Source organism: Grammomys surdaster, unplaced genomic scaffold (assembly GCF_004785775.1).
Source record: "Grammomys surdaster isolate TR1022 unplaced genomic scaffold, NIH_TR_1.0 187, whole genome shotgun sequence".
In the NCBI taxonomy this organism is placed as follows: Eukaryota; Metazoa; Chordata; class Mammalia; order Rodentia; family Muridae; genus Grammomys; species Grammomys surdaster.
Genome location: NW_021604632.1, coordinates 9,786,880 through 9,809,916, shown reverse-complemented (window position 1 = coordinate 9,809,916; position 23,037 = coordinate 9,786,880). Strand labels below are relative to the sequence as shown.

The following is a 23,037-nucleotide window of genomic DNA, read 5'->3' as shown; positions in this document are numbered from 1 at the left end:
GCCAGCCAACGCGGTCTCCTGAAGAACTTCGGAAGATGTAGTACACAAATGCTCACTCACGAGCCAGTACAACGAAGACTCCGAAACACCGAGAACTACCGTTCCCAGCTGGCCAAGTGGCCAGACCTCGAAGCTCCCCTTCCTCCTCCATGGTCTCAGTTTATTCTCCTGCCTCAGTTCTGTAGCTAATATCAAATTTGCTCCACTGACTGGTTCTCAGAACACCTCATCCCCGGGTCCGGGTCTACCTTTACTACTTGGCCTTTCTCCAGAGTGCTCACGGGGGCAGGAGGCTGTAGGCGTGGCGCAGCCGTGATCCCGCCCTCAACGCGGAGGCCGCTGGGGGCTGGTCCCCATGGCAACGGACTGTACACTACCGCAACGGCTCCAGCCTGCTTCTGCTCCAAAGTCATGGCCAGCCCCCAGGAGCGTACCAGTTTCTCCAAGCCAAGGTAGCACCTGGCCGGGCTGAGGGCGGGGAGGACTTGAATATTTCCAGGAAGAAAAATGACACTGATCCAGATCGCTGCACTGTCTGTTGGTCTCTGTTCTTTGGGCTAGGACTTCAGCGCCACAGAAACAGCGATACAGTTGTAATAGAACTGGGGCTGACTCGTCAGTCCAGTAAGAACGTTACGTGATGCCAAAAGTGCAGGCGTACTTTATCATTAGATACATGATCTTAGCTAAACACTGAAAAACGAAGTCCCTCATTATAATTATATGTGAAATTCGCACCACAGCTCCTGTATATAAGAAGCACTCAGTGTCTAATGAATGTTGTTTCCCGCCTGCTCATTCTCAGTAGTGAAAGGGCGAGAGAGGTGACTTCATTCTCAACTCTAATCTTTCAGGGTCTGCTGCCTTGATAGAAAAAGGCTACAAAGGCCAACCTGTGCTACAGTGAGAGTTCCAGGACAGCCAGGGTTATATGAAGAGATCCTATCTTAAGTAAATGAATTAAAATAATAAGTCTGCAGACATTCCAAGGACAGGAAATGCCAATGCTATGATTGTCCCTGGAGCTTAAAAAAATTAGTCTACGAGAAACAAGCAGCAGGTTGAAAAGGAGAGCTGTTACCCATCAAAGGCATAATCCAGGGAAGTTACTATCTATGAAAAAATATGTAATAGGGCTGGGGCTGTAGCTAGAATGTGCCAGGACCTGGTTTGATCCCCAGCAACACACAGAATATGAAACAGACTCAGTATCTTGATTCAGTAGGTAGGGAGCACAATGTAATTTCTATGAGCTGAATTTGATGGTTATGTGAAATATTACGTCACCATTCATGTAGTGACACACTGTTTCCCTTATAGAGATGCAGTGTGGGTTTCCTCCTTCAGACCTTAAAGAGGGTCAACAAGATGGACAGGCCAGAGCTTAGCACAGTACAATGTAAGCAGAACCTGATAAAAGAGACCTTAGAGTTTTATATATCCTTGGAGACTGTTTCTCCTCCTATGGACTTTTCTCCTTTTGTTCTCATATGCCTGCATGCTACTTTAGTGGGCTGTCTGTGAAGGTCATTCAATACCAGGAAATACTCCTGAGAACCCATTGCCTACAGCCAATTATAACAGTGGGTTTTCACCACCATTGAGGTATAAATGTAAATATTTTGCATTCCTCCTTGAGGATTGGTGTTAAATCATTTTTTTAAAAAATAGGAGCCTAGGGCTGGGCGGTGGTGGCGCACGCCTTTAATCCCAGCACTTGGGAGGCAGAGGCAGGAGGATTTCTGAGTTCGAGGCCAGCCTGGTCTACAGAGTGAGTTCCAGGACTGCCAGGGCTACACAGAGAAACCCTGTCTCAAAAACGAAAAAAAAAAAGGAGCCTAGGACTGGAGAGATGGCTCAGTGGTTAAGAACACTGGCTGGCTGCTCTTCTAGAAAACCTGGGTGAGATTCCCAGCACCCACAAGGTAGCTCACAACTCTCCTAACTTTTGTTCCAAGGGATCCAAAGTTCTCTTCTGCTCTTCTGGGGAAATACTCATATACATAAAATAATAAAATAAAAGTTAAAATAAGAAAAGTAATTAGGGACTTGAGAGATGGCTCAGCAGTTAAGAGCACTGACTGCTCTTCCAGAGGTCCTAAGTTCAATTCCCAGCAACCACATGGTGGCTCACAACCATCTGTAATGGGATCTGGTGCCCTCTTCTAGTGTGTCTGAAGACAGTGACTGTGTGTTCACATACATAAAATAAATAAATAATTATTTTTAAAAAAGAAAAGTAGTTAGAAATTAAAAATAAACTAATATGTATCTGTCTTGGGTTTTAACTGCTATGAACAGACACCATGATCAAGGAAAGTCTTTTTTTTTTTTCCTTGCCTCAAGATTATTTGTAAAAACAGCACTGGACCACTGGTCATCTGCAAATAGTGTGTAGGTAGGTGTGTCACAGCAGTGCATCTGTCTTCACACTGGCAGGAGCCTTTTCTAAGACAAGTCTTACAAAGGACAACATATATTTGGGTCTGGCTTACAGGTTCAAAGGTTCAGTCCATTATCATCAAGGTGGGAGTATGGCAGCATCCAGGCAGGCATGATACAGGCAGAGCTGAGAGTTCTACAACTTAATCTGAAGGCTGCTAGTAGAAGACTAACTTCCAGGCATCGAGGCATATCAGTTTATGCTGGTAATTCCAGGATTCAGGAAGCAAAGGGAGGAAGATAGATACTAGGCCAGCCTGGTCTCCGTCATGATTTTCAAGGTAGCTCAGGATACTTAGTGAGAACCATGTCAAAATTTAAGTTAAGTAAATGAATAATTTTTTGAAACAGAATTTTGAAACAAGGAGAGTGACTGATCTTGAGAAAAAGGTATTAAGAACCCAATGAGCAGATTAAGTTGTACTACATCTTGTTGTTCTCCAATATGTGTCTTTAAAAAACAACAACAAAAATCAGTTTTGGAGACTGAACCTGAATCTGATGCCTATTAGGCAAGTCTCCTGCCATTGAGGTATATGCCCAGTTCCTCTAGTTGGTTTGTTTTGAGAAAGGATGTTACTATTTACTCTTGATTGGCCTGGACCTCACTATGTAGAGCATGCTGGCCAAAACATATCTGAGATATACCTGTCTCTGATTCTCAACTGCTGGGATTTAAGGTTTGTGCCTAGCCCAACTCCCTTTCTGCCTTCTATCACGAGAGGATGTTGGCAAGGTACTCAGGGTGGCCTTAAACTTGTAATCCTCCTGCCTCAGCCTCCTAACCAGCTAGGATTACAGGACTACTAGTGCGCAAACACATACATAGCCGGTGACACATATCCTTCTCTATACGTTGCTTGTCTACGTACTTCGTACACATTTGTGCAATGTTAAGTGGCATTAAAAGACTAGGGTTTCGGGTCTCAGTGCTCCATACTAGAATAGGCCTGAGGAATTCTAAAGAACAGAGTTTCCCAACTGGGTTCACATGTTTGGGTAATACTAGTCTTACTTTTTATTTGGTTTTTTTTTTCTTTAGGTTTTTCAAAACAAGGTTTTTCCTTGTAGCTCTGGCTGTCCTGGACTCTCTCTGTAGACCAGTCTGGCCTAGAATTCAGAGATCCACCTGCCTCTGTGTCCTGCGTGCTGGGATTAAAGGCATCCGTCACTAGTACTCAGCTTTAGTCTCACTTTTTTATGAGCAAAGAAACTGAGGTACAGCAACATACTTAAAGTCACTAGCTAGCAATACCAATGAGCACACAGGTACACAGATCTATCTAGCAGCATACCCTTACCCCACAGATCACTGAATTACCTCTTCTGTTTCCTCTGCTTGGGCCACGCTGGCCATATATAAGTAGCCCTCTCTGTTGCTCTTTGAATGCCTTTGTACCTTGATCAAGCCCCTTCCCAAGAGACTTGACTTTCAAGTTTGAGATCGCTTCAGGATTCATTTTTCTCCTAATCTGCTATTATAATTAACACCTGTACAACTCATTTTAGTCTTTGTAGTATTATGTTTATCTCACTTTTTGTGGGTTTATTTTGTTTTTTTTTTGTTTTTGTTGTTGTTTTGTTTGTTTTGAAACAGAGTTACTCTGTGTAGCCTTGGCTGTCCTAGAAGCTCTGTAGACCAGACTGGCCTCTAACTCACGGAGATCCACCTTCCTCTGCCTCTCAAGTGCTGGCATTAAAGGCCTGTGCCACTGCCACCTAGTGCTTAATACACTCATATTTAACCTTTACAAAACTATTGGGAGAAGAATAAGAATTGTCTGTTTCTTTAAGAGAAAACTGCTAAAGGAAATTAAATGATTTGCTCAAATCTGATCCTTTAGAAACCCTAGATGCCAGGCTCCCAGACTCTTTCAGTCATTAAACAATGTCCTCTTCTGGACTGTGCCAGTACCTGTACTCACAAGTAAAGTGCACAGACTCACAAGCAGACACAAACACACACACACAGAGAGAGAGAGAGAGAGAGAGAGAGAGAGAGAGAGAGAGAGAGAGAAACTAAAAAAGAAGGGAGAGCGCCCCCTTATGGATCTGAGAAGGGTCAGAGGTCAGCAGGATCTCCCTGTTTTCGGCTTTGTCACCCACTGCAGCTTCTTCTCTATGCAGAACAAGTACACTATCTTCAGGAGGAACTCCGGAAACCAAGGGCATTGAGAAACGCAGGCTTTCTCAGAAACGAAGGACACTGGTTAGTGATGCTCTTCTTTTGGAACCCCACATGTTACTCTCTACAACCTGTCCCGCCTACAAGCCAAAAGCATAACTCAGCAGACTAGTTTCTTCCCAATCAGAGAAGTATGACTCACTCACAGAAGCCAGGCTCACCATGATCTGGAGGAGGAGGTGAGGGCATGCTGGTCCCTCCTCCTTATCTGAAAGCTGGCCCAGGCTGTCCCAAGTAGAAAAGACTTAGCTCCTTCCCTCAGCACCCTTCACTTTGCAACTCAACATTCTGAAATGGACTTCTTTTCATCATCAGCCTGCTGTGTGTGCCAGTCACTGCCTGCTGTGAACTGACCCTTTTGTCTTTATGGTTTTAGGTCTGGTATAGTATTTGAATTCTATAAAAACATATGAACAAGCATGTGAAGACACAGTACAGAATATTTCTCTATTGGGTTTGGTTCTGAGTCCCTCGTTCCTGTTTTTTAAAAATTTTTGTATAGACCAAGCACAGTGGCTCACACCTGTAACCCTGGAACTTGGAAGGCTAAGGAAAATTGCTGCAAGTTTAAAGCCAGCCTGGGCTTCAGAGTAAGCTCTAAGGCAGCCTGGGCTACACAAGAGAGACCCTTTCTTAAAAAGTATTTGTATAAAAATAAAAGTGGTCAGCTAAGTATGGTGGCACTCACTTGTAATCCCAGCACTTGAAAGGCTGGAACATGAAGCTTTTGAGTTCATGGCCAACCTGGGCTACATAGAAAGAGCCCACTCAAAACCCTTTCTCCTTGCCTCTTCCTTCCCCAAAGAGAAAACTGCCTTATTACCTTACTAAGTATTTTAGCTTTATTATGGCTTTTCTTTTTCAATGTCTTGGATCAAACACATGCTATAAAAGTGCTGTCCACTGAGCTTGCCTCATTCCTTTTGGAGCTTTTATTAGTTTGATAGAGGGATGTTGTAATTCAGACAACAAATAACCATTGTTCAAATCTCAGAGGAAAACATCTTATCTGATAGGGCTAGAGTGGATGCCGCAGTAGTTAAGAGCACTTGCTACCCTTGACCCAGGGTCCTGTTCCTAACACTGTAACTCCAGTTCCAGAAGAGCTGATGCCCTCTTCTGACAGCTGCAGACTTCAAGCGTGTATGTGGTACACTTACATACAGGCAAAATGTTCATACATATAAAGTAAACAAAATTTTAAAAATCAAATATGTATTCGAGGCCAGCCGAGTTCCAGGACAGTCAGGGCTACACAGAGAAACCCTGTCTCGAAAAACCAAAAAAAAAAAAAAAATCAAATATGTAAAAGGAAGCTGCATTCAGGATATAAAGTGAATAAATTAATAAATGAAAATATATATGACACAACTTATTAAAATTTTTTATATACGTATATGTGTGTGTGTCCAACTTAAGGCTCTAGCTGACAATGGAACACTATGGGTGCTATGTTGCTTTCATTGTGTGAATGTGTTCCTTGGGGAGGATTTGGGAACATATAGGCCAAATATGTTATGAAGCTGAGAACCAAGATCAGGACCCTGCCTAAGGAGAAGAGAGCAAATATGGACTCTATGGAGAACACATTCAGCCCCATTCCTGTAAGGCGACCTCCTTTTCCATTCTGGCCTCAGCCAGCTTTTCAATGCCTAACTCTGTGTAGACCTCCAGTTCAAGTACCTTTGCTTTTTTTTTTTCCCCTTCGATGTCACCAACTACCAGAGAGAGCTGTTCCTCCAGCCATCTCCCGGAAGTAGGGCACCCTCCGGTTTTTACCTGCAGGGGGAAGAAAAGAGCAGGGAACTCAGAGGAACATTGTAAGTGGTCTAGCAGCCCTTGGGCAGAAGCATTCAACCAAAAGCTAAAAACCCCTGGAAATAAGTAGCTACTTCCACAGTGTGTGGAGTTTTCATTTTCCTGCTCAAATCAAAGTAAGATGCCTATCTTTTCTCCAGCTGAAAAAGCAGAGAGTAGATTTACTCTCCTTTTGAAAATCTGATACACTTTCCAAAGCTCGTCAAAATTGAGTCCCGGTGTCTCCACTTTTGTTGTTCTGAGACAGTCTTACACAGTGGTCTCAAACGCATGCTCTTTCACTTCCACTCCCAGATGGAATGCTGGCATTACAGGCTGCTCCCACCAACTACGGAAAAAGTTTGTTGTGATAGACCCTTGCGGTGTGGCCCAGACTGGTCCACCAACTCATAGTAATTCTGCTTTTTCGTACCTGAGCTAGCATTACAGGTGTGAGCCACTGCGCTTAAAAAGTTGTTTGCTTGCTTTCCTCCCAGCCACACATACACCCCGGCCTGAATGTTTTCCCTTAGTTTATTTTTTTATTTGTTAAAAAAACAAAAAGACAAAAAGAAAAACAAAAAAACCCACTTGTTATCAGATAGTTTTTCTTTTTGAGACAGGACTCTATGTAGCCCTGGCTGTCTTATAACTGGATATGCAGCCTGGCCACCTGACTCTTCCAACCAACAGACTGGACTTTTTTTTTTTTTTAATCAGGATCCAGGCTGCCCTAGAACCCACTATCTAGTGGAGGATAATCACGCACTTCTGATGCTTCTATCTCCACAACCAGAACACAGAGATGTTAGGATTATAGGATTATAGGCAGGCACCCACACTACACAGTGCTAGGGACAGAACCCAGGACTTGATGCATGCTATAAAAGCTTTATTATTATTATTATCATCATCATCATTTACTGGTTTTGATTGTGGTTGTTTCAAGATAGGATCTCTCTATGTAGCACTGGGTATTTAGGAACTCATGATGTAGACCAAGCTGGCCTTAAACTCAGAGATTCCCTGCCTCTGCCTCCCAGAGTGCTGGCATTAAAGGTGTGCACCACCACCACTCAGGTTATTGCATTTTTCTATGCCGTATTTAATGAAAAGATTTTTTTTTAAAAAGCCATACATATCATTTTGTACCACATGCATCTGCTGATGGGTCAAAATGAAACCCCACTCACCAGGGAACCTTCACCTACTTCTTCCTCCCCAAAGGATGCAACCCAGTCTCCTTGAAGGCTCCAATTGTTCCGTCTCTGTAGTCTGGTCTGTCTTATCCATCTAGGCATTACCCTGGACTTACCCTCCTCTCCTATCTCTTTATGCTTTTGGTATGTTGTACAGTGCCAAACGGCAGGGATTGGTGCTCTTTGGTATTCAGATTTGTTTGTCATAGTACAGGCATTCAATGTTTCCCGACAATATAGAAAAGTATAACTCGCATTTACTGGGCTCCTAGCAAGCACTACACGGTTTTCTCCTGACATCCTTGCCTCAGGCATTAGAATGCTGACTACTGTTACCGTTACTTTACAGAGAAGTTAACCTGTGGTCATACTGCTAATAAGGAAGATGCAAGCTTTAATCCTAACCATATATAACTAAAAGACCACAGTCTTAACTATGGACCTTATTAATGATGTCTGTATAGCTGGGTATACTGGAACATACCTGTGATCCCAGCATATAGGAGCTGGAGGCAAGGTCTCCAGTGTAAGACCAGCATGGGCCATATAGCAAGATTATGTGTGTGTGTGTGTGTGTGTGTGTGTATGTGTACATATGTGTGTAGAGATGCAGAAGAATATTAGAAAGGGAAGAGGCTGTGGATACAGCTCAGTAGTATAGTGCTTACCTAACATGTATGAAGTGGTTCTGGGTTCAATCCTCAACAATACTAAAAAAGGGAAGGGTGGACCAATGTTGCCATAGTAACCCCAGCTGTCCTTCCCTTAAGCCCTTGCAGTTATCCATGTGCGGCCACCTGTCACCATGGCCTACATACACCAGTGGCCAGACGATTCTACCTAAACGGAAGCCCTGTTCGAATGACAGCCGGAATCGAGCCAAGTAAGCCAGGGCCAGCCTACTGGGGGATAGACTGATCTAGGCTAGGTATTGGTCCAGGACATAGAACTCAGTGGAGTTTGTGGCCCCAGACCAAGAGTGCAAGGATCCATGGGTACTAGTGACATCTCAGCCCACCATCCTCTGCAGTAGCTGGCAGCAGCAGCCCCTGAGCATCTCCAAGCCCAGGTACCTGGAGCAACTAGAGAACTACCTGCGCAAGGAGCTCCTCCTGCTGGACCTGAGCACGGATTCTGCACAAGAACTGAGGCTGCAGGTCAGAGTCCACAGACCCAGCATGTCAAGGGTAGAAAGAAGCTTCATGCATCAGAACTGAATAACAGACCTTCACAGGGAAGTAGTCCTCCATCTTGTGACTATCCCTCTTTGAAAAGAGGCAAGTCCTTTGACAGAGCCTCTGGCCTGGTGGCAACAATGAGAAACTTAAGGAACTAGCTCAGAGACAGAGAGAATGGCCAGTCTAGATGCAGTGCAGACTCTGGTACACATTAGAGAGGAACTCAGTAATGATGAAAAGCAATCTCAGACTTGTAACCAGACATGACTGAAGCACTTGCTGAGTGCTGACCCATGTGCCAGGCTCTCGGCACACTCTTACAAGCAAAAGCTTGAAGGCGTCCCACAAGGCAGTGGTGGAGCTGGGATTCCAACTCAAGGCTGGTTCCAGAGCTTGTGTTCATTCCAGTAGGTAATCCTGCCTCCAGAAGCTTTCTGTGTTTGCAGACTTAGAGTCTCTTTTCACATCCAAGTGCTTCTGAGGGATGAGAGATGGCTCAATTGCTGAAAAGCTGACTGCACAAGTGTGAGGGCCTGAGGGCCTGAGTTGGGATTCCCAGAACTCACCTAATTAAAGAGCCTGGCCCAGCCACATCTGTAACTCTAGTACTTGGGGGATGCCAGTGAGAGACAAGCAGATTCCTGGAGTTTATTGGCCGGCTAGCCTTGCCAACTGGTGAACTTCAGGTTCAGTGAGGGAGTGACTTTACCTCAAAGAAGACACCTAATATAGACTTCTATAAATCACAGCACATGCATACATACCTACACACCGCCATTCTAAATCTAAGTTTGAAAGGAGAATTCTCTCTTCCACTTTGAATTCAGAACATGAAGCTAGAATCTTCAGTGTCCCATAGGTCTTTGATATAGAGAGGGGCTACAGGCAAGAGACTAATAGATACAAGAACTGGTAGGCAAGAAGTTGACTGCCTGGGCAGCCAGAGTCCAAGGCAGAATGGCATAGTTGCCCCACACTGGTGGGTGCTAAGCCTCAGAGTTGGCACCAGGCAAGGCCTCATACCTGTCCCTCCTCTCCAGCTCCATGATACTAAAGACTTGGGTGGTACTTGGCCAAACTTAGGTTACTGGCAGACTCATGTGGAAACAGTTCTGACCCGACTGGAGGTGAAGGCTGAAGATCAGGAAATGATAGGTCCTTTTTTTTAATGGCAGCCTTACAGGGAGATCTTTGAGTTCTTCATAGAGGATTTCAAGACATACAAGCCATTGTTATCCTCCATCAAGAATGCGTATGAGGTGATGCTGGGTAAGACTGCAGCTCCTTTCTGGGCCCCACCTGGAATGAACAGTCCATTCTGACTTTTTGATTCTCTCCTACCAACAGATCTTTCTAGTCATGCTCTGCCCGCCTCAACCCCTTCTATCCTTTAAAAGGAGAGTGAGGCAATCTGTAGTAAACAGAAGGAATCTGAGGAGAGCAAGTGCTTCTGGGAAGGAAGGAAGCTCCCTCACCTGCTCAGCACCTCACATGCTAAGCAGCCACAAAACTGAAGTCTTAGAGGATGAGTTCCTAAGCCTCTCCATGGGAGAGGTCCTGACCCTTACCATGACTCAGCCCCTGGTTTGTTTTTCTTTTACATGGCTGGAGACTGAACCTAGTGTCTCATATAATAAACAAGTGCTCTATCCCCAGCTGCTGCCTTCCTTTAAAAACAAGTGTGTGGGAAGAGTGGAGAAGGAATGGGAGAGACGGTTCTACAGTTAAATACTGGCTATCCTTCCAAAGGACCGGGGTTCAAATTGCAGCACCTACATGTTAGTCAACAGTTATCTGTAATGCCATTTCCAGGGGATCTGACCTCCTCTTCTGATCTCTGCAGGCACCAGGCGCACATGGGTTTCACAGACACACATACAGGCAAAGGACCATGTACACCAATGATCTGTGCAACCAAGAATCTGTGATTCCTGGCTGTTTGTTTTCTGTGCCTCCCACCCCTAAAGGGCTTTTCTACCTGTCTTTTGTTTGTTTGTTTGTTTTTTGTTTTAAGACAGGGTCTTTCTATGTATTCCTGGCTGTCCTGGAGCTTCTTTGTAGACCAGGGTGGCATCCAATTCAGAGATCTGCCCCCTCGGTGTGGTGCTGGGATTAAAGGCATACACCACCACACCTGACCCACCTGTCTTTGCTTAGCCCACCAAAGGGAGAAAATCCGGTCCCTGGAGCCCTTGAAGGCCAAGATTGTCACCGTGAATGAAGACTGCAGTGAGAGAATTCTGGCCATGAGGGCTGAGGAGAGGTATGAAATCTCTGTGCTCAAGAAAGAGAAGATGAATTTGCTAAAACTCATTGATAAAAAGAATGAAGAGAAGATCTCATTGCAGAGTGAGGTGAATGAACGTGGAATGACAAAGTCCACATGTTCCTGCTATACCTGTAGCCTGGGGGTGGTGACTGAGGTATCCCCAAACCGTGTCTACCCTTCTGCCTGGAATGGAGGAGCTATCACATTCCCAAGAGTCCCCCTACTGTCTTCCCTCTGCCCCGCTCAGTAGACTCCAAGGTGGCTCCAGGCACCAGCAAACTCTCCATGGGCTGAAGCACTGACATCTTGCTAGGTACTCAGGCACGATCGATCGCTTTTCTTTTCCCAAGCTGAGGGGACTGGCAAACACTTACCACACTCTGGAGTGACTAGCTGCTAACCATGACTCCAAGAGTCACTGCATCTGCAGCTGTATCTCCCACTCTCACCCCTCAGGTAGCTAAACTGAGGAAGAGCCTGGCTGAGGAGTACCTGCGCTACCTTACTGAACGAGATGCCCGAAAAATTCTCATTGGGGACCTGAATGAACTGAGATACCAGCGAGAAGACATGTCACTAGCCCAGAACCCAGGTAATCCAAGCTATGTTTCTCTCCTAAAGTGCTGAAGTCTGTCTGTCACCATTCACCCTGCTCACTCAACATTACTAATACCTTATTATCCTGTGTCCATATGTGTCCATACACGGTAGATATCTGGGCCACTAGCTGGGGCTGTGGATCTTTTGCACTACACTGAGAATCACAGAGTAAAGTAGGAAACTTAACACTGCTGGAAGGTGAGACTCTGGGCAGGAGAAACCTAGTACCACATGTCTTGGGGTTCTCTATTTAAGCCTGAAGCCTTAGGATGGTGATGCTGTAGACCCAACAAATCCCAAGCAGAGAAAGTATATTATTTTCTGTTGCAGTAGTAAAACACAGTGACTTATAGAAGGAAGCTTTTCTTTGGGATTTGGGGTTCCAAAAGGAATAGTAGTCTTCTACCATCATGGCAGCAAGCAGGGCACTGGAACAGCAGCTCAGAATTCACATCTGAGCCACAGTCAGGAAGCAGAGAACACAGTGGGGATGGCACTGAGCCTTTTGAAACCTCGAGGTTGCCCCCAGTGATACACCTTCTCCAAGCCACACCTCTTAATCCTTCTCAAACAATTCCACCAGATGGGAGACAAGTATTCAAGCATATGAGCCTATGGGCCCCACTCTATTCAAATAGAGGGCATGCTCCAAGCAATGTTCAACCTAGCCCTGAGTATAAGCGCTAGAGCCAGGGTAACAGAATGATGGGCCCTGGCAGGTGTGTGGGGAGAAGACCCTGTGAAGCTAACACTGGCACTGAAAATGACTCGACAAGACCTGACTCGCACGCAGATGGAACTTAACACGATGAAAGCCAACTTTGGAGATGTTGTACCCAGGAGAGACTTCGAAATGCAAGAGAAGACCAACATGGAGCTTCAAGAGCAGGTGCTTGGTGGGCAGGTAGAGTTTGCCATGGTAGGGTATGGTTAGGCAGGTGGGTAGCTAGGACCAATCACCTTGCCTACAGCTAGAAAGCCTGAGAGGCGACTATGAAGAAGTCCGAAAGGAACACGAGATGCTGCTGCAGTTGCACATGAGCACACTAAAGGAGCGGGACCAGTTCTCTACTGAGCTGCAGGAGATCCAGCGCACCTCCACACCGAGACCTGACTGGACCAAATGCGAAAGTATGATGATTGTAGGGGCCCCAGGGCCTGCAGGACTGGGTTCTAACTTCCTCTCCCAACTTGCAGGTGTCATAGCAGGGGGCCCAGAACGCTGGCTAGTGCTGGCTGAAGGGAAGAACAGTGACCAGCTGGTGGATGTGCTCCTGGAGGAAATCGGCATGGGTCTGCTTCGGGAGAAAGAATTCTTCCCTGGCCTGGTAGGGGAGTTCCTGAGCCAGAGGCCATTTAAGATTCTAGGGGAAGCTGGGCGGTGGTGGCACACGCCTTTAATCCCAGCACTTGGGAGGCAGAGGCAGGCGGATTTCTGAGTCCGAGGCCAGCCTGGTCTACAGAGTGAGTTCCAGGACAGCCAGGGCTACACAGAGAAACCCTGTCTCGAAAAACAAACAAACAAAAAAAAGATTCTAGGGAACCATCTAGAACTCATTGCTGTTCACAAACAGGAAGTCTAATCATGTGCTGGCACCTGCTTTTCAGGGTTTTGGGGATTCTATCCCTCCCTTCCTTCGGTTTGATGGCCCTGTGAAGAACAAGAAGCCAACCAAGAAGGAGGTGATAAACATCCTCAAGGATGCCTGGAAGGAGCGTGTTGCAGAGGAGCAGGTCGGTTCTCACTGGTGATCAAACACTGCTTCTGCAAAACCTCAGGTCCAGTTTAAGGAGTTCCCTCAAGATGGAAGGGAATGGAGTGGAGGCCTAACAAGCCTGGGACACTCTGACCAAGTGTTCTCCTCACCCTGCAGAAGGAGTCATTTCCAGATTTCTTCTTCAATTTTCTGGAGCGTCGCTTTGGGGTCAATGATGCTATGGCCTGGGCTTACACCATTTTTGAAAATATCAAGCTCTTTCGTTCCAGTGAGATCATGAGTCAGTTCTATTCAGTATTGATGGGAAAGGTGAGCTTTGGTCTAAGTCCTACCTGTTACCCTCAGGGAAATAGAAAGGGCTTTTGTCCCCAGCATAGAATGGCCCTGCCATTACTTTAAACAGCATATTAGTAACTGCTTCCCTCATTGTAGAATTTGGAGAGTGTATATATCAACCAAAGAGAGACACTGTCCCATCTGCTGAAGGAGTTCATAAGTGCTGACACTCAGAACGAGGGGTTAATAACCATGGAACAATTCAGGTAAGAGACTGGTCCAAACTCTAGTCCATTATTTTGGCTAGTCAGGTTCTCACACATGCAGGGGAAGGGAAGCCTCACAGGAAGGGCACAGCCCCACAGCCTGCTATCCTCACCAGGTGTGATGGCATATGCTGGGAATTCTAGCACTTGAGAGAGGAAAAAAAAAAAAGCAGGAGTCATTTCATTCCAGACCAGCCTAGAACAAAACTGTTTTAAAACATGCCAGACATAGTAGTGCACATTCTTAATTGCAGCACTTGGGAGGCAGAGACAGGAGGATCTCTATTAGTTTGAGGCCATTCTGGTTTACAGAGTGAGTTCCTGGTCAACCAGATTACCATATAGAGCCTTTCTCAAAAAACAATTAAAAAAATATTCAAGACAAAACAAAAAGGTTTAGGAGACTAAGGTGGATCATTATGAGTTCAAGGACTCAAAAAAAAAAAAAAAAAAAAAAAAACCCAAAAACTTGCAGAGGACTGGAGATGGCTCAGGTGTTAAGAGCACTGACTGTTCTTCCAGAGGTCCTGAGTTCAATTCCCAGCAACCACATGGTGGCTCACAACCATCTGTAATGGGATCCGATCCCTCTTCTGGTATGTCTGAAGACAGCTATGGTGTACTCATATAAATAAATCTTTAAACCAAGAAAACAAACTGTTGAAATAATAATGGGCATGGCCCAGGAGGGATGGGAGAGTGAGTCGGCAGTCTCAGTTACTCAGGCCTTGTGGAATTTGTACTTTCCCTGTAGCAACATCCTCAGGACTATGTTTCCTCTCAAGAAGGAAGATCAGATTCAGGAGCTGATGGAGGCAGTAGGCTGGGGTCCAGACAGCAGCAACACAGACATGTTAAACTACCGATCCTTGTTTACTGAGGTAGGCAGGACACATAACTTGCCAGTCCCTTCCGTACTAGTTTTATTTAAACTAGTCAAATGGCCTCACCTTGCCTTCTCCCATACCCCACCCACAGGATGAGGAAGGCCAGAGTGAGCCACTAGTGCAGAGGCTGTGGGAACAGTACGAGGATGAGAAGGAAGCGTACTTAGAAGAACTGAAGCAGGAGCTAGGCCTGGATCCGTGAGTGGCCCTGGGGCCCCTGAGGGTGGGGGGAGGGGGCAAGTCCTGTCAGAGAGCATCTCAGGTACCTGAGTTTCCCCAGGCAACAAGTACCATGCTGGGTACTACTCCAATCTGAGTAGTTTATAGGTACTTCAGAGTCAGAGTTCAGAGTTCAGAGCTCAAGCCTGTATATCTTTCTTTCCTTGTGGGGCAGTCTTGAAGAGGTGACCCTACTGAAGCTGCGTGGGACCCTGATGAACATTGATCCTACCATTGACAAGCAGACTCTGAGTACCTACCTGGGCCAGGTCTATCAGATCCCTGCGATTGATGTGCCATTGGAGGATGAGGAGAGGCAGGGGATAATTTCGATAAAGGTTGAGACTGCATTTGATCGACTTAAGATGGCAGACACGAAGCGTGTAGGACCTCGAGAGCCAGAGACAGCAAGCTAGAGCCCCCACGGGCAACAGAAATACTCCAATGTTGCTAACCTTCTTCTAGTATAAAATTCTTTAATTAAATTCATACTGTTTTTCAGGATGGGGGAAGGCAATCTGGGCAGGCCCTAAGACATGCACCAAAAAGCAGAAAAACCCATTTGTGAGACTTTATTGGTGCTACGACATGAGGAGACCTGGATGATTGTGTAGGGCTCAAGATGTCCAAGGTAGGGAGGTGCCAGGTAAGGCCTGGTCCTACTGTGCAGGGAAGACAGAATTGCCACTGAATGCACAGGGGATAAGCTGTTGCCGGTACTCCAAGGGCAGGTACCGCTCCACAAGCACATGCAGCGAGACTTGATCAGTGACCAGTCCCTGCCTGTGTGAGAAGAGAAGAGCGTCAACCAGAACTGACACAGCCCTCCCCCCGACTCAGCCTCCCTTTTATGAGCACTCCTCACCGCCGCATCAGCAGCTCTAAGTCCTTTGGCTTCACAGTCTTACGGCCAGCATGAGCAGCAAATACCTCCAGGTCATTGCAAAGGTGCCGGAAATACTTGTCTAGGCTGCCAACAAGGTTGCAATAGAACAGACTAAAGAGTCTGTTTATGAAAATGGCACCTCTACCCACTCATATCTAGACTCACCACTTCTCTACTATCTCAAGAGCCTTCTTCTCCACAGGCATCTTAGTATAGAAGCTGAAGAGCTTGATATAGTGGCTCAGTCCAGCCTTGCAGGGGTCCTGGTGGTGCCTAGGACCTGCAGTTCGGGTCCTGGATGGAAGTTTGGCTGGCACAGACTCCAGGGGCTCTGAAGATAAGCTGAGGACAGGAGCAGACAGGTGACTAAACTGCTGTTTGGGGAGGCTCCTATTTGAAGACAAATCCTGCTGGCTCTGCTGAAACTGGGACTGTTGCAAATGAACCTGAACAAGAAATCCAACATGGATGGGGTGGGTGTGTATAACACCTTTAATCTCAGCACTGGGGAACAGGGGCAGCACTGGGGAACAGGGGCAGGTGAATCTGAGTTCAAGGCCAGTCTATTGATTGAGTTCCAGGATAGCTAGGACTACACAGAGAAACCCTGTCTCAAAAAAACAGGAGGAGGAGGAAGAGGAAGGGGGAGAAGAAGAGAAGGGGGATGAAGGGGGGAGGAGGAGGAAAAGGAGGAGGAAGAAGATGAAGAGCGGGAAGAGGAGAAGGGGAATGGGGGGAGGAAGAAAAGGAGGAGGAAGAAGAAGAGGAGGTTGTTGTCAACAATGACAACAATGACCACAAACAGCCTGGCTCTTCCCTGTGACCCTGATCCTCTAATCTAGACCAAACATCCTAGTCAAGCCTCAACATTTATGTTAAACCTCAGGTCTCAAATCGGACAGTCTCTCCCCTCAGGAATCCACCACTGCCTGTTCCAAGACCAATTAATGTCCTCCAGGAAGCCGCCCATGATTACACACTGACCTAGGAGCTTCTCCCTCACCTAAGCTCCTGTAAACATCTAGGGACAGGCACCAGGATGACAGACAGGCAGGCTCTGACTACCAGGTTTGAGCTGCTGTGCTTGGTAATCATCTGCATATCTACGAGGACTTAACAGTGCACAATGCCAACTTCAGGGCACCCTCTTCCCAACAACCGGGGTTTCTTACACTGCAACTCCAGGTGATGGGCGTGGCTCAAATAACTCATGTGGCTGTTGCACTGGGTGTAAGTCATGGGTACTGGAGGATAATTCTCGACTTGCTGCAGAGAAAGAGTTGTGTCACAAGAGGTTCAGGCTCGACCATTTCACACAGCTGTAAAGGCCTAGTTTCCCTTTGTTAATTCCTAAGGGCCTCATAGACTCTAGCTAAGTGGCTGCCTTTTACACTCCCCCTAGCCCCTGAAACTACCAGTTCCCATAAACAGCCCAGGCAATTTTCTTCTGTATGACAGGACCTAAAACACTAGTAAGACTCAGCTATTGATACCTACACTAGGCCTCTTACCTGGGCTACCAGAGGTCTCCTCATCCCCTGAAGATCCTTCTCGATCCCTGGGTTCCACAGCTTCATTGGATCCCACTGCTTCTCTTAGTTCTGGAGGCTGAGGCTGAGGCTGAGGCTGTGGCTCCAAAAAGGGCAAAGGAGAGGTACCAAAGCCAGTTCTGCTCACTAAGGGGAGGACGGACAAGCAACACCACAGTACCGACTTAGACTCTCCTGGCCCCATTCCAACTCTGCTCTTGGGGAAAGGAGGGACTCCTGGGCATGGGGTTCTGGGGCACACCTAAGGGCTGGAGGAGGGAAACCTCGATGCTAACTCTCGCCCAGGCTAAGCTGCCTCCACATCAGCCGCCCCTCACTCACTCCGCTTCTGCAGCCTGGTCCCAGTGCTTGGTGTCCCGAGGCCCACAACCCTTTCAGCATCTTCACCCGAAGTGTGAGAAGGGTTGGGCAGAGAGTGATTCACACTAAGGGGACAGCCATCCAAGGGCTGTGAGAAAGGCTGTGTGTCTTCTAACACCACATCCGTTGGCAGAGCAGCAACAGGAGTTCTATGACTGTCACCTGGAGATCAAGAGCCAGATAAATTCTATAGCCAAGGCCCACCTGCTAACACTGGGGACTATAAGGTGTAGGCAGTGAAACTTCAGGGCTTCTCTCCCTAAGGAACCTCCAGAATGAGATAAATCTACCTTCTAAGCCTGTTACCTTCCCTCATCCTCCTTGCTAGGCTGTTCTTCCTGGCCCTTCCTCTGACATCCCCCACCCTGTGTAACTTGCTCATGGCCCCCAAAACCGGTTACTCCTGCCTCAACCGTCTATATCCTCTGCTGAGCACCTTCCTCAGACATTAACTCATCCTCTGGATTCAGGCTCCCAGGTTAGTGTTAACTGGTTATAAAACCTGTTTTCCCCAACCATCATCTAACAAGCACTAGCCACTATAGGATACCCTTTCCCTCCACCCTCAGCCCTGTAGTTCAAGAATATAAAGTAATAATAGCCACAGAGACACTAAGACTCGACCCACTCTGCTGATTATTCTTTTTCTTCTCTTTCTTTTTTTTGGTTTTTCGAGACTGTTTCTCTGTGTAGCCCTAGCTGTCCTGGAACTCACTCTGTAGACCAGGCTGGCCTTGAACTCAGAAATCCGCCTGCCTCTGCCTCCCAAGTGCTGGGATTAAAGGTGAGCGCCACCACATCCCGGCTCTCTTTTTTTCAAGATAAGGTTTCTCTATGTAGCCTTGGTTGTTCTGGAGCTTGTTCTGTAGAGCAGGCTGGCCTTGAATTTGCAAGTGCATGGGAAGCCCGAACGCCTGGCTATGATGGCTATTCTTGGTTGTTACCTTTAACTACATCTGGAATGAACTACTACAATCCAGACTAGGCACTCCTGTTAGGGATCTGTTTTTAGATGATTTATTTATCTAATGTGCATTAGTGTTTTGCCCACATGTATGTCTGTGTGAGGGTGTCAGAACCCTGGATCTGGAGTTACAGTTATGAGCTGCCATGTGGGTGCTGGGAATTGAACCCATGTCCTCTAGGAAGGACAGTCAGTGCTCTTATCCACTAAACCATCTCTCCAGCCCCTGAAGGATTTTTTATTAAATCATTGGATGTGCAAAGACCCACTTCTTTTTTTTTTTTTGGGGGGGGGTAACATTTCGAGACATGGTTTCTCTGTGTAGCCCTGGCTGTCCTGGAACTCACTCTGTAGACCAGGATGGCCTCAAACTCAGAAATCTGCCTGCCTCTGCCTCCCATGTGATGCGTGCGCCATCTCTGCAAGCTTTTTTTTAAAAGATTATTTTATGTATATGAGTAGTACACTGTAGCTAGCTGTCTTCAGACACACCAGAAGGCATCAGACCCCATTACAGATGGTTGTGAGCCACCACAGTCAGTGCTCTTAACTGCTGAGCCATCTCTCTAGGCCAGAAGACCCACTTCTAATCCCCCCCTTTTTTTTTTCTTTCAAGATTTTATGTATTTTATTTATATGAGTACATTGTAGCTGTTTTCAGACACACCAGCACACCAGAAGAGGGCACAGGATCCCATTACAGATGGATATGAGCCACCACCATGTGGTTGCTGGGATTTGAACTCAGGACCTCTGGAAGAGCAGTCAGTGCTCTTAACCTCTGAGCCATCTCTCCAGCCCCTAATCCAGATCTTTGAGGTGGGACGATCCACCTTTAATCTGGGCCACATCTTCTGCTAGGAGCCTACAGAAAGGTCATGGAAGAAGGAAGCTTGCTCTCTCTTTGCCTGTTTGCTCTTGCTCTCAGTCTCGCTGTCAACAGAGCCTTCTTAAATAAGATTATTAAATAAGATTATTACTGAAAACCTGCTGAGACATCCAGCCTGTGGACTTAAACCACTGGATTCTTGGACCTTCCATTGGCAGAAAGCAATTGTTGGCTATCTGGACCACAGCCTGTAAGCCATTCTAATAAATCCTTCCCCCTCACCTACACTCACTCACTCTAAAAGTCTGCTTCTCTAGAGAACCCCGACTAATAGACCAAAGTACCAGGTAAGTACTTTGTGAGTAAAACAGAAATTCCTCAATGCCTGGCCAGGCTCATACAGTAGTCCTGACCTCATCAAAAGTGGAGCAAGCCTGAGTGCAGTAGAGCCTCCTGTCTGCCACAGAGTGGTAGCTTCTCCCTAAAGCTAGAAGAGGAAACTGCAACCGTACCTGGAAGAGCAGAGGTTAAGGAATTATCTTCCAGGTCCTGCAAAAAAGCACCGACATTCACAGGTCGGCGTATGGGACGTCTGCGAGCCAGACCAGGTCTCTCCACAGTCTGCGGCTGACCAGGGGGGACAAAGCTGAGGCTGAAGGAGCTGTTAACATAGAACCAGACATGAGGAAAACCTGAGATATGGCTTTCCCAAAGGGGCTCGTCCCTTAGAATATGGCCACCATACTGTATAAACCCCAGAACAGGGAAAGCAGTACCTGGCCAAGGACGAAACATCAGTACTCCGACGTGGCTCTGTCAGGGCCCATCACGAAGATGTAAGAAGAAGAATCCACAGTGAGTTACTCAAGCCTATGGAAGCTCTCTCAGGGTTTTTCTACCTCCCAAGAGGAGAGGAGAGAACAGCTCAGGTGTGTCCTAGGTCTCACCTTGGGAGAGAGGCAAGCCCTGGTCCACTTCCTGCTGAAATACTGACAATCTCAGCTTTTGCTTCCTTTTGCCAGGGGCTGTTAGACCCGGAGCCAGGGTTGAGGGGGGTTCCAGTTCAGGAAGATGTAACTCCAGGCTATAAGGATGAAGTTTATCTCAGACATGTCAGAAAGCCCAGTTTTAGTTTCTGGGGATCCCAAGAGGTGGCTCAGCCTATGAGGGAAATTCACTGTGTACCTTCCCCGACTGCTTTCCCGTCTGGAGGCCCGGGCCACTTCTGGTACTTGTGCTGGCTTCACCACAGGGTCTGGCATCACAGTGGAAGATTCTGGGGCTGTAGAAATTGTAAGGAAAGGGTGGGGCTGACCAAGAAGGACATCATAGGACTGACTGTCAAGACTAGCATCTAACTGGCAGGCTGACACCCACTTACCAGTTAGTAAGATATTCTTCAACAGAGTCCGGGGTGTCTGCTCCTCCAGGTGCCCATGGCCTTGAACTTGGGCCAATCTGCCAACTGACTATGGGTACAAGCACCATTAGTCTATTTTTTGGCTTGAGAGCCACTCAAGTTAGGCTTCAAAACAAAAATAAGCTTTAGGTTTCTATGAGGTCACTCACCCTAGCTCCTTGAGAATGCTTCCTGGCACTTGTCTTTGTTTGGCTACCCTGCCTCTTAGAGTACGGTGTTTGAGACTGTCTTCTTTGTGCACTGTGTTAAAAAAAAAAAAAAAAAACCTGCTCTGAGAATTCTGTCAGAAGTGGGAGTGAGGAGCTGGAGATGCAGACATTTGCCTTCACAAGGAGCTGTGGTTTAAAGCTCTTTTCCTTCAGGGGCAGGATCCGGGGAACCACTTGTACCATAGGGTACATAGGGGTGAGGGAAAGCTTCACAGAGGTAAGTCTAGCAGAATAATAAAAGATGAGCAGAGGTCAGTCACGTAGGTTACAAATTGGAAGAGTCTCCCCATTCCAGACATAGAGTAACAGTACAAGTAGGGAATTTAAGTGATTTTTAACCTTTCAAGTTGTTGTCAAGGTGTGACAGTAAGTTCCCCATAGGTGACCCCAGCCCTTATCCTCCAGTCCAGTGTGTTTCAGAACTCTATCAGTGTTCCCCAGGTACAACTCCCACCTCATTACTCATAAGCTTAAAATATAGCCAGAGGGGCTGGCCAGACTGCTCAGTAGTTAAAGGCACTGCCTCCAAGCCTGGCATCCCGAACTTCATGACCAGGACCCACATGCTGGAAGTCAAGACCTGACTCTGCAAGTTGTCCTTTGACCTCCAAACACTTGATCACAAACACTGACAGTAAACAAATACATAATGCCACATCTTGAATGAACAAGGGCCTGCTGGCATCAACCCTTTAATCCCAGCTACCAGGGAGGTTAAGGAAGGAGGACTCAAGCAACTGAACTAACTCGACAGTTAGATCCAATCTCTTTTATCTAAATTTACTAGATCTTTGTCGATAACTTTTCACAGTCACCGTAAGTTACCTAAAAAGCCTGTTTGGGTTAGTTTCAACCCAAGTCAAGAGAACTCTGTGAGACCTTGTCGCAAAGAAATACCAAAATGACGCTCAGTGGTAGGGTGCTTAATTAGCAGGCATAAGATCCTAGCTCAATCACTAACACTTTGGAGAAAAAAGAAAACACCTTATCATGAACAAATCTCTACTTGATCATGATGGCATTCCTCCAGACTGGTGGATGCCAACTTTGGTACCTCCTGCTCACGACACTCTGAAAAGTCAGGACAAAGCCCTGCTCTCTAGAAAAGCATCTTTTCCAGTTCCTGCCTCCCGACCTCTCACGGGAGCCTCAGAGAGCAGGATGTGTTGGGAAAGGTGAAGTCATCCGGAAGTAGGGTTAGATGTCAGGACAACCTTAGTCAGGGTTGAGTGAAACAGCCCCCAAAACAGTGCCTTACCCTGTGCTTCTAGAGATCCAACACTTGAGTGAGACGCTGTGGTCTCACCCTGGAGCTGAGTCCAATTTGATTAGGAACCCAGAGTCAGAGCTCAGCATCTCAGACTATACTCTGAGACTCAGTTTTCCTTTTCAGACGCAAACACCACTCACCATTCATTCTCGTTGCTCGGGCAACACTCTCACATACCTTGTCTGAGTGCTCCGGCGTCGCCTCGGAGTGCGCGAATCCGCTGTATCCAGCACGCGCCGCAGGAGCGTGCGTATAGTCGGATCGCTGCCTGGACTGCTGAGGTCCGCCATGTTCAGGACCCCAATCCTCCTAACTGCTCAAGTAGCAGCAACCACCCCGTTCCCGCCGCCTCTTTTGAGCCAAGTCTCGCGATGCTGCCACAAGGCCCCACGGGAACTGTAGTCCAACAGCTGGGGAGCCCGGTCTGACATGATTATAAGTTGATTTTGGTGGCAGTCTCTCTCATGTTAAGCTTGGGGAAAAGCTTGCAAACAGTTTAGACCTCGTGGTTTC

General features: G+C 46.8%; 2 protein-coding genes across 2 annotated transcripts; one reads left to right on the top strand and one right to left on the bottom strand.

The window, feature by feature from the left end:
- Window positions 1-374: 374 nt before the first annotated feature.
- On the top strand, window positions 375-15,499 carry Tsnaxip1 (translin associated factor X interacting protein 1). The gene is made up of 16 exons (XM_028768693.1): window positions 375-452; window positions 4,570-4,651; window positions 8,394-8,506; window positions 8,654-8,780; window positions 9,977-10,070; window positions 10,959-11,155; window positions 11,527-11,662; window positions 12,390-12,559; window positions 12,642-12,801; window positions 12,868-12,998; window positions 13,279-13,404; window positions 13,545-13,697; window positions 13,821-13,930; window positions 14,685-14,811; window positions 14,909-15,015; window positions 15,212-15,499. Exons 1-16 carry the CDS (start codon window positions 412-414, stop codon window positions 15,450-15,452), a joined length of 2,115 nt encoding a protein of 704 aa, XP_028624526.1. The 5' UTR covers window positions 375-411; the 3' UTR covers window positions 15,453-15,499.
- Window positions 15,493-22,825, bottom strand: Cenpt (centromere protein T). The gene is made up of 13 exons (XM_028768694.1): window positions 22,702-22,825; window positions 21,195-21,285; window positions 21,007-21,094; window positions 20,811-20,907; window positions 20,573-20,709; window positions 20,402-20,438; window positions 20,138-20,286; window positions 17,794-17,994; window positions 17,434-17,598; window positions 17,095-17,188; window positions 16,088-16,264; window positions 15,902-16,006; window positions 15,493-15,819 (listed from the first exon to the last, which is right to left on the bottom strand). The coding sequence occupies exons 1-13, from the start codon at window positions 22,812-22,814 to the stop codon at window positions 15,696-15,698; spliced, it is 1,578 nt and encodes a 525-aa protein (XP_028624527.1). The 5' UTR covers window positions 22,815-22,825; the 3' UTR covers window positions 15,493-15,695.
- Between the last annotated feature and the right edge of the window lie 212 nt (window positions 22,826-23,037).